The following is an 11,832-nucleotide window of genomic DNA, read 5'->3' on the forward strand; positions in this document are numbered from 1 at the left end:
ATCATCATTATTAATATTAAAAAAATAAAAACCTTAAGCTTGATTAGAAAAACATAATTGAAAACTATAAAAACTTTGATAAAAAAATAATAAAAAATCAAAAGAAGATAGATAAAAGTGAAATCACTATTATTATCATTGAAAAAATTAAAATTATAAATTTGATTTGAAAAATAAAATTAAAAGTCATACAAATTTTATCAAAATAATAAAAAGACAAAAATACAAAATTAAAAGCAAAAGAACCGAATCAAAAATCATTATATATACAAATTAAAAACCAAGGGTTAAACTGAAAATACATAAAATTTTAATAAAAAAATAACAAAAATATAAAAATAAAACTAAAAGAACCGAATTTGAAATACCAACAATACTAAGGGTCATAATACATTTGTTAGGGTAAGAGAAAGAAATAAAAGGAAAAAAAAGTAATTGGTGGTAAACCAAGAATATTTAGACTACATGTGTCATTTATAATGAAAGAAAAGATAGCTAGAAATCAGACTATACGATGAAATCTTATTTTTTACTATTAAAAAATATTATATACGCCACTTAAAAAATATAGCGTTTTTCACCTACTGAGTATATTTTTAATTAAAAATATTATATTAAAAATAAATTATAACACTATCTTATACGAACCAACAATTAAAAACAACCCGGAACCATTGTGATTCCCATATATTTTAGTATGTTTATTATTCTTGAAGCCAAAAACTGCAACCAAATTACTAAAATTTATCAAAACAAAATAAATTGATTTTTAGGAGATTTAGAATGAGTTTACAGTTTTTCCAAAGCAAGTAAAATTCTTTTTTTCATTTCTATTATTTTAAAGAGGAAATAAAAACCGTAAACGATAGCAAACAACTATCCATTGTTAAGCTAATTCCTTCGAATATAATTAATCAAATATATAAATAATTAGGTAAATTCTGCATGTTGGTGTCGGCTTTGCTTTCTATTTATTTATTTATTATTATTATTTTTTTTTTATGAATGTCTTATTACCAGACAAGACATTCTCTTTTTTTATCTGCCTCGCTCACTCAACACAGAAACACACACACAAGCTTCCTCCGACAGTCACAAACAGAGAGAGAGAGAGAGTTAAGAACCAGCTTGACTAATGACAAAAAATCCGAAAGAGAAGATTCTGCAGTTTCTCTAAATCCTGCGAAATCTCTGGTAGTAGGTGAGTACATCAAAATGCTAATTTTTTTTTGTAATTTCATTTTCATCAGTTCCATATATACAAATTTACAATAATACTAAGGTTTCTTTCTTCTTCTTTTTTTTGATACCTGCATTTTAATGTTTCCCTTTCGTACTTGCTAGTTCTTGTTGAAAGTTGACATTTCTTTTATGGATAAGTTTTGGGTATTTGTTTTTATGTGGATCTAGTAGTGTAACCATGATAAAGTGACTAAGAAACTGGTTGCATTTTGGTTTTGTTAGATTTGCTTAGGATTACTCGACGTCTCTTTGTAGTAATGTTTTATTTATTTATTTTCTTCATGTTTAATGTTCTTTTTACTTGCAGCAGTTTAATGAGCTAAAAATGAGTTTCAATTTTGTTCAGTAATTGCTTTAATTGTTACTATTTTTTCCTTCCATTATTTGGAAATTTTACCATGCAGATATTATTCAAAATTAGTTCTTTCAAGGATGTGAAGACATATCTTGCTCTGCTTTTTTTGTTAAAAAACAATTGTGATGAATTTTTGTTTTTGTCTTCATAGCCTTGGAGTTGTGAATTTTTATCTTAAATGAGACTTTACAATGTTTGGCTTAAACTTTGTTGGTAGGAGGTGCATGTTGCTCTGCTTGATTGTTGAGAAAATGCTGTGAAAGGAAAGATTATAACATTCTGAGTGTTTCTTAATTTCTGGGTTTTAAACTCAAATAAGGGGAATAGTTAAGCTAATCTAAGCTTGAGTGAGATTTCACAATTTTCTGTACTAACAAATAAAAAATGGTATAAAATGTTTCAGTTCCTTTTCTTTCCTTTCATTAGCAATTGAATAGAAAAATTCTTTTGTGTCATTAATCTGTGCACAGTCTGGTTCTGATTTTACCCCTATATTTGTAAAGCTATGAAATTCTTTAACATCTGAGTTTTATATGCCTTCTGGAATTTTAGGATCTTGGAGTTCTACGCTGTATAATTAAACAACCATAACCACATTGCCACGGTGTTTGGATTTGGTGGATTTCAAGTGTATGCTCAGAAATGGTTCTAGGTATGAATGGAAAGAACAGGAGAAGCTCCTCAGTTCAGGTTGATTATTTAGTGCACATTGAGGATATTAAGCCTTGGCCTCCATCTCAGTCTCTGAGATCCCTTCGTTCAGTCCTCATTCAGTGGGAAAATGGCGATCGCAATTCTGGGTCTACTAACACTGTTGTTCCTTCGCTTGGGACTGTTGTTGGTGAGGGGAAAATTGAGTTCAACGAGTCTTTTAGATTACCTGTGACTTTGTTGAGGGAAATGCCTGTCAAAGGCAAGGATACTGATACCTTCCAGAAAAATTGCTTAGAATTCAATTTGTATGAGCCTCGAAGGGACAAGGCTCAATTGCTGGCAACTGCTGTTGTAGACTTGGCAGATTATGGTGTCATCAAGGAAACTATAAGCCTAACTGCTCCAGTAAACAGCAAGCGGAGCTTTAGGAGCACACCTCAGCCTATTTTGTATTTTAAAATCCAGCCAATTGTTAAGGGCTGCACTACCTCCTCATCCTTATCAAAAGCGGTATCAATGGACAAGAATGGTCGTGAATCAGTTTCAGCATTAATGAACGAAGGATATGCTGAAGAAGCCGAGGTTGCCTCTTTCACTGACGATGATGTTTCGTCTCACTCATCTCTGGCAAATGGGGGTTTGCCTCCTCAAAATGATGAGGTACTCAGTTTGATTCTTTGGATTCACTTTTCAAATCAAGTATTCAATTTTGAACCTATTTATCAGTTAACCAGTTTGGCCTGCATCAACTTTCTACTTTTATGACTCCTCAAAAAAATAAACAAACAAAAATGGTTTTACCATCACTGCTACCATTGAAAAATAATAACAGTGTTCAATCAATAAGCTCCACCATTATCCAGAAACTTCAGAAATGAACCAGATTTGAATAAGTACCAATCATCCGTTCAGGTTCTTATCAAATCCTGTCAAGACAGCTTATTTCTAGTTTTCAGCAATTATGTTTTGCAACATGTTGTTCATCTGTCAGGACCTATAAAAGGAACAACCTCTTGCATTTCCGCATCTGGATGGCCATCCTGTGAAATTAGTTTCCATTGTAACTAACAGATAAATTAACCCTTCATATTGAATTGCAGAATGGATCAGTCAGAATGACAGAGAGCAAGCATGTTGTTAACAAGGAGCCTACTGCAGCTTCACAGATTGAGATGGAAAAACAGACTGCACCACAAGAAAAGCTGAAAAGAAGTTCATCTTATTTGTCATCCATAGATTTATCATCTGATGTTGGGAGCCCAGTCAATGGTCATGCTTCTGTAATGAACTCTGCTATCTCTAGTCCATCGTCAATTCTGGAAGATGATATTGCTCAAAGTGTTCATTCTTCTTCCCCACCCTTCACTTACAAAAGCAAAGATGAAGAGGCTAATACCAGCAAGAGAAGCAATGGCCATCAGGATCTGTGGCAGGAAGTTCATGGAAAGGTGACTAATAGCATCATCACAATTAGGAGAGGTGATAATTTCCAGAACAATAATGAGAATACATCTTCAGATGAAAATCCCTACGTGGGTGCAAAGCTTGGCAATACAATCTCTGGTGATTTTCAAGTAAATGAAGAGCGTAGTCAGAATGGGGAAGAGCAAAAGCAATTCTCAGAAGATGAACCAATTGATAATTTTCCATATGATGCTAGAGATGACAACTCACTGGGGAGTGATACATTTACTTCACCCGGGGGCTTTGATATGAAGGGAAATATCCTCAAAATTGATAGATTAAAGCATGTGAAATCTGTTAGGTCATCATCAGACTCACTGAGGAGCAATGGATTTGGTAGCAGAAATCAGCACAATGAAGTTGGTCTGATGAGAGATGCACATCACAGTGCTGGGAGCCTTAGCTTCAATGAAAGAAAAAATGCAAAGATTTATCCAAAAGATACCCGAACAACCATTTTAGATGGCAAGATCCAGCAATTGGAACACAAAATAAAGATGCTCGAGGGAGAGTTGAAAGAAGCTGCTGCTATTGAGGCTTCTCTTTACTCTGTTGTTGCTGAGCATGGAAGTTCCATGAGTAAGGTTCATGCTCCGGCTCGCCGCCTTTCTAGACTATATCTTCATGCTTGTAGAGAAAGTTTCCAGTCAAGAAGAGCTAGTGCAGCTAGAAGTGCCATTTCAGGACTAGTTCTGGTTGCAAAAGCATGTGGAAATGACGTCCCTAGGTATTTCTAATTCACATCCATTTCTACATCTCCGGGCATCTTTCACCATGCAATCATCATTTATTTTGACATTCTAAAGTATGTGAAGTTGGATTCCCATCAAAGTTACATGTTGGACCCAAGAAGTTATCTATTCTGGTTTGACCAAGTGAATATAGTATCTGCCTTACAAAGGCTAAATTACCTGACCCCACTCCCCTGGCCATGAACCTTGATGTGTTTTTCAACCTGAAAACATCCTGTGGTGGAAATATAATTGTTTAAAAAACCATGTCACCTGTTGTACTATTCATTCTACTGCTACTTTCTTTACTATCTAACTGATATTCTCAAAATTATTTTGCAAGCTCATGTTTCATGCTTTTACTCTAAATACAGGTTGACATTTTGGTTATCAAACTCTGTTGTTTTGAGGACAATTATAAGCCAAACTATTGGTGATACAGAAAGCAAAATTTCTTCAGGACAACATACGGAAAGGAAGGGAAACAAGATCATATCATCTTCATTGAAATGGAAAGAGGTATCTCCCAGCCGAAAGGGAAATAAGAATGGTCTTTATGAAGATTCCAGTGACTGGGAGGACCCACATGTGTTTACATCTGCATTGGAAAGAGTTGAAGCTTGGATCTTCTCCCGCACCATTGAATCAATCTGGTGGCAGGTTCTTCATTAATTCATCCTTTGTCTTTGTTGATTTCTCATTAACTGCACTATTATTTTAAAATATTGAAACTCTGCTTCTTTAATATTACTTGACATGAATCTTTTTCATGGTTCTGCACCAGACTCTGACCCCACATATGCAAGCTGCTGCTACAAAGGAAATTGCTCAACTTGATAGTTCTGGCTCAAAGAAAAACTTTGGAAGGACATCAAGGTTGGTTCACGAAGACCAAGGGAACATTTCATTAGAGCATTGGAAGAAGGCATTCAAAGATGCCTGTGAAAGACTTTGTCCTGTTCGAGCTGGAGGCCATGAATGTGGCTGTTTACCTGTGCTGGCAAGACTGGTAAATCTATAAATTTCAATGGTGTCATCAAAGTTAATGTGTTTTTATATACCACTGACAAGTTATAGCATGTGAACAACCAACATAGCTTACAATGGAATTCTTTGAACGTGAACAACATATGGTATTGCTTTTACTGTGTAGATGGAAGGAATATTTGAAATATCATCTGAAAACGAGTGCTGAATTGTTCAACTCATATGGTTGTTGACAACATGTTTGCTGATATTTGTTTCAACTAATTTTCATTTGTTAACTAATATTAGTTGTCTTTGATTATGCTTTTCCAACTATTGATAATTTGTTTCTGCAAACAATAAGGCATGATAATTTATTACTATTATGTTTCTAGATAATGGAGCAATGCGTAGCTAGATTAGATGTGGCAATGTTCAATGCTATCCTTCGTGAATCTGTTGATGAGATCCCAACTGATCCAGTATCTGATCCCATCAGTGATCCAAAAGTTCTCCCAATTCCAGCAGGGTCGTCGAGCTTTGGGGCTGGTGCACAACTGAAAAATGTGGTGAGGATAAAGTTCTGACACGGAAGCCTAACCTAAGGGAACCTGTTGCTGTTATCTTTTAGTGTTTGACCTTCATTTTGGTGTTTTATTGCTACCTCTCTTAAATTTGCAACCATTTAGTTGTAAAATGGGAGCCAAACACATCTCCTTTTCCTTTCCTTTTTCAAAATTGAAGGGGAGGACAGTTCAGATACCATCTGACATCTCCAAAAGTTGTGCTAGATGTGACCTGTTTTTCTCCTCTTATTTCCACATTTGAATAATGCATGTCATGCTTCTCTCGGAAGGAAGGAAAGAAAGAAAGAAAGAACGAAAGAAAGAAAGGGAAAAGAGGCTTTTCATGCTAAGAAAAACATCTACATACCATGCATGCATATGATATTTTGATGCTGCATGTCCATTTGTCTTCACAAGTTGATAAATCCTATTCATACCAAAGACTAGACTTGATGATAAGAGACACCAATTTGAAAGCCATTAACCTGTATTGTTGGAGAGGGAGTTTAAGGTTTTCTATGGCTACCATTAATGAAGTAACTTTCCTTGTCCTTTTTGAAAATATCAGATTGGGAACTGGTCAAGATGGCTGACTGATCTATTTGGTATGGATGATGATAACTTGCTTGAAGATGACAATGAAAACGATGAGATTGATGAGAGACCAGACACGACATTCAAGCCTTTCCATCTCCTTAATGCATTAAGTGATCTCATGATGCTTCCAAAGGACATGCTCTTAAGTAAATCCATCAGAAAAGAGGTCTGACATACTCACGCTATTTATTCATTGCAAGCTATCATACTCACACCCTTCATTCATCTCAAACTTGCATGAGCCATGTTTTCAATCCTTAATAAATGTCATGTTATTTTTGAAGGTATGCCCCACATTTGCTGCACCATTGATCAAGAGGGTTCTTGATAATTTTGTCTTAGACGAGTTCTGTCCAGATCCTATTCCAGATGTTGTGTTTGAAGCCTTGGACACTGAGGTTAGTCACTTCTGTACTTATCAATGGTTCTACTCAGGCATGTTCCTGGAGGCTGATGACATTTAGCATGAATCTTTTTATAAGGGTGCAAGTTGTCAGTGAGTTGGTATTGGTTAAAAAATATACAAGCAATTTAATGTTGGTTGGTAAATTGGTAATTGATCTAACTGGGACCAAATCCTTGTTAGTTATTACTGAAATGTTGCATAAAAGAATTGCACAAAAAGATCTTAAAACGAGAACAGAAAAATTTGGACCCCCAGAATTCTGCATTAGTTGATACCCTCTGTTCCAATGATTAATTTGATGGTTTTGAGTTGGCCACAAGCCTACCTTGAATTGGCTCTATTTTAAAGCTAGCTAGAATTAGCTGATTTAAGAGTACTGTGGTATCACCACCAGGAATAAGCTCATTACGAGATCATAAGCAATCATCTCTTTTTTTTTTTTTTTTCATTTAGGATGCTATTGAGGCTGGAGAGGAGTCTGTAACAACGGTACCATGCATTGCAGCTCCTCCGATCTATTTACCACCTTCAGCAGCTTCCATTGCCAAAATCGTTGGAGAGTTTGGAAGTCAATCTAAGCTGAGAAAAAGTGGCTCCTCAATTGTCAGAAAATCCTACACCAGTGATGATGAGCTGGATGAATTGAATTCACCTTTGGCTTGGATCATACTTGATGGGGTGCGGTCTTCACCTGCCCCAACAAAGCCCAGCTGGAAATCAAAGAAGGGCATTGACAATACCATCAGATATGAACTTCTCAGAGAGATATGGATGAACAGTGAGTAACTATATATGTAAATTCACATGTCTATACAAATAATGTATGATTAGCTCTGTTTGTTTTTTAGTAGTAAATCAGCAGTCAAGTTTTGGGTCCATTTGGTTATCTTGTACTTGTAAAAAAGGAAAAATGAAAATCGTGTAGCTTCAGAGAACATCTCAAACCCTCATGTAGAAATGGAGTGCCTGTTTTAGCATTTTGAAGAGAAATTTCTCTTTTCATGACCTTCATTGTGATTCTTAAATCTCAACTGATAAAGTGCTTCATGAAAGTTTCAAGTAAACAGGTATTGTTTGTTTTAATTAATTCCTGAATTTTTAGGCATGTGTATTAGCGTGCACATACAATGTTCGGGTCTTGAAGCCAAAAACCAAGTTGCTAACTTGCACTGATAGTGTTTGGAATTTGTACGGTCCGAAACTGGGTTGACAGAGTGCCATTGTAACTGACGTGGAAGTTAGTATCCCGTATGCATACTTCTGTATCTGAAGCTGGTCTTCATAACATTTCTCAAGGAGCTCAATATTCCTACGACAAGGGGTTAGGGTTATCAATGGCATGTATAGGGTTAGGGTTATTAATGGCATGTATAGGAGCGAGGGTGAAGTTATTTTTTAAAATGCTTTTTTATTTTAAAATATATTAAAATGATATTTTTATTTTTTAAAATTACCACTCTTTTTGTAAGCTCATGTAACGACATGGAATAAGACCTGGCAAGCCTGCAGATGCGAACAATTAGTTCAAATCGAGGTTCAGTTGCCGCCATTTGAGTTGCTACAGTTTTTCTTTTCTCCCGTCATTATCAGTCTAGAAGTGCGAGGTTTGAATCTAGAAACTTTTAACTCCTGGAGCTCCAGCCTTGACCGTGGAGTCAGTCCATCATCACTGAATCAAAGCTTCATAGGCCGTCCCAGTTTCTGAAAGTTGAGGAAAAGAAGAAAAGACACGAAGGGAACAAGCATATGACTTCCACAGAACTAAATTCGTGTACAGGGCAGGTTGAATTGAAACACAACAGACCACAAATCAGAGACAAGACGCAAAAATACACTTGCCGGTGTTCTTTGTTTTATATCTCTCTCCAAAATTACCTTACAACCATACATTCTCAAAATTGCAACTGCTTAGATAAGCTAAACTTCAAAAAGAAAGATTCAAAAATCCAATTGGACAATCGCCACACATATTCGTACGGTGCTCCCATTATAAATATTTACTATACCATGCCTGCTTGGGAATGAAACCGAAGCAGTCAGCAGTTTGCACGGAAGAAAAATCAAGCAGCCAGTTTTGGTGAAGAACTAACAGCACTCAGGTGTTTGAGGTGTAATGCAGCCAACAAGCCTTGCCATGTTTCTCCAGATCCACCTGCCACTTGAAAGTCAAGAAGCTTCTGCTGTTTCCTGTAGTATCCTTCCAACGCTTTTCCCTGATAAAAGAACAAATACTTAATGAGCAAATTACCGAATTCCCCCTCTGATTAAAATATTAACTTGAGCATAAACTTTCACCACTTGAACCAAAAGGACTCAAACAATCGTTTGACAACGTGAAAAGACATTTTGTGGTATATTCTTTCAAGCAGCAAACGTATGATAAAATGTAACTCATTTTTCTTCGATGTAACCATATTCCGATTATGATGACCAGAGAACTGAATAAACGCTCCAATATCCAAAATTTACTCGAACTTTGATAATGAAGAATAGGAAAATATCATGAGTAATACAAAGCACAGGGCCATGAAAACTGCTATCAGTGGCAAAATACAATTCTAATGCAACTAGTACAGCCCTTTCAGAGGCATCTAGGATGCCAGAAGTAAGAACATAGATAAGCATTGCTTTGAACAAACAAAAACTCATAATCACTAAATGAACACTTCAAAACACCAATAATGCGAAATCTAATTCAGAAATGAAAAAGAACACGTCGTACCTCCAGCGCGTATATTCGGGACTTTTCATTTGACACACTTCCCGCATCAGCAACAGAGTAACTAGAATTTTCTGCACTTATAAGATTCTTTTTCACCACATTCCCTTCACCGCATTTAAAATTAACAACTAGATCAATATCCGCAATTTGGTCAAGAATCTCCTGCAAAGAAAAATCCCACCATTTCCTCAATCATCATAAGACAAAATGCCATAATTACATATAAAAACACCACCAAAGATGCAAAATAATAATAATAATTTTTTTTTTAAAAAAATTCAACTTCCATTCCTTCAACAGTCCTTAAATTCTACCAATTAAAACAAAACCCCACAATCATCCACTTGCTTGCGAAACACAAATGCCAATAATCAGAAAATGAGAAACTTACAGCCTGAATTCTCGTTCGGGGAATTCCATCCAAAATAAACCCATTTTCACCTCTATAATAACCCTCTTCAAGCCTTTTTGATAACAACCCAAAAATCACATCTTCAGGCACTAATTTTCCCTCATTCACCGCATTTGCAATCTAAAAACAAAACATTCCAAAAACCAATCAATATCAAATCTCATTAACCAAAAAAAATAAAGACCAAGACTTAACAATAAAAAACCCCCTAAAAAAGCACCTGTTTATAAACAGAAGAGTTAAGGTTAAGCTCTTGACGAAGAAGGGTACCCATGGAAATGTGAGGAACTTCTAGAAGCTTCGAGAGTTTCTCTGCGTAAACATGCTTTTTAGCTCCTGGGTCTCCTATTAACACCCACTGCACTCCTCTCCCTGAAGCCGACCCAGCCACCGACTCCAAATTCGGCTTTAGCCGATTAAGCTGTCCGTAGTCTTCTACGGCTTCTGAATAATAGTCATCATAATAATCATAGTCGCATTGGACTGCCGCTGCTGATCCATAACCTCGACTGTCGGAGAATCGGCTAACACGACGGAGTGATGGCGCTGCGGTCATGGCTAATCGGTTAAGCCAGGCCATGGCGGCTATTGAGAGATCCTTTTGCAAATATGAGCAAAAAGAAAAAGAGGGTTTCTAAGGAGAAAAAAAGTGAGGTTTAAGAGGAAGAGAGGAGGAGACAGGTTTGATCTGGAAATACCCTTGGTCCTTGTGGAAATTACGGTAATACCATTACAGCTAATAAGAGTGCGACACGTAGAAGATGTGTTAGTAGGGTTTGATTTTGATTGGTTGAGAGATTTTTGAAGTCAGAGCTTGGATTGTAGCTTTTGAAGAGCTTAAAGAGGGAAAGTTGGAGCTGTGTTTATTTTGGTTAACGTTGGGGTCGGAGCGACTCGAGGTATCCACAAGACGTGGAACCGCTTAGAATTACGACACATGGCTTTGTGGTTTTGAGTGTTTGTTTATGTGGTAAAATATGTTTTTAATTTTTTTTTTAATAATTCAATTAATATTTTTAAATTATTTTAATATGTTGATATTAAAAATTAAAAATTTATTTTAATAAATTATAATTAAAAAAATTAAAAAATACTTATATTATTACCAAATATACAAGGATCTTATTTGACGTTGCATTCAATTTTTATAATTTTTATAATTTTTTTAGATTTATATTAATTTTTTTATTTCTGATTTTTTTATATTTTGATATTAAAAATAATTTTTTAAAAATAAAAAAAATATTATTTTAATATATTATTAAATAAATTAGCTTTCGGAATCTAGAGTTTTACTGTGTCAACCACGGGACTTTCATACTCCGTTGCGCCTCGTTGCAATGTGCCTACTCTACAGGATAAACTAGCCAAATGCTTTGGCACATCTTTGATAATTCCATGCATGTTCATTAACATTTTTTTTTCATTTTTAGTTTTTTAGTTTTAATAAAAAATATAGAAAACATGTTTATTAATTGAAAATGAAAACAAATTTTTCATTAAAAAAATAAAAATATATCAAGATAAAAATTGTTTTTATAAGAAATTAAATTTATAATTTATAATAGTCATCTTAATATTTTATATTCATGGTAATATAATTATAAAATATTAATTTTATTTCATTCAAATTAAAAATTATCATGTTAAAGTGATATTGTTAACTTGAAAAAAATATTTATATTGAATTTATAATAAAAATTAAACTTATAATACT

At 34.9% G+C, this 11,832-nt stretch overlaps 2 protein-coding genes across 2 annotated transcripts; one reads left to right on the top strand and one right to left on the bottom strand.

The window, feature by feature from the left end:
• The first annotated feature begins 1,035 nt into the window (after positions 1-1,035).
• LOC133672847 (uncharacterized) lies at positions 1,036-8,045 on the top strand. The gene is made up of 9 exons (XM_062093390.1): positions 1,036-1,201; positions 2,150-2,911; positions 3,352-4,442; positions 4,821-5,106; positions 5,231-5,455; positions 5,808-5,981; positions 6,547-6,741; positions 6,860-6,973; positions 7,435-8,045. Exons 2-9 carry the CDS (start codon positions 2,240-2,242, stop codon positions 7,765-7,767), a joined length of 3,090 nt encoding a protein of 1,029 aa, XP_061949374.1. The 5' UTR covers positions 1,036-1,201; positions 2,150-2,239; the 3' UTR covers positions 7,768-8,045.
• Positions 8,046-8,800: 755 nt separating this feature from the next.
• Positions 8,801-10,756, bottom strand: LOC133672853 (probable adenylate kinase 7, mitochondrial). Its single transcript, XM_062093401.1, has 4 exons — positions 10,336-10,756; positions 10,095-10,235; positions 9,704-9,865; positions 8,801-9,194 (listed from the first exon to the last, which is right to left on the bottom strand). The coding sequence occupies exons 1-4, from the start codon at positions 10,693-10,695 to the stop codon at positions 9,042-9,044; spliced, it is 816 nt and encodes a 271-aa protein (XP_061949385.1). The 5' UTR covers positions 10,696-10,756; the 3' UTR covers positions 8,801-9,041.
• Positions 10,757-11,832: the final 1,076 nt, after the last annotated feature.

This window comes from Populus nigra, chromosome 1, assembly GCF_951802175.1.
Source record: "Populus nigra chromosome 1, ddPopNigr1.1, whole genome shotgun sequence".
NCBI lineage: Eukaryota > Viridiplantae > Streptophyta > Magnoliopsida > Malpighiales > Salicaceae > Populus > Populus nigra.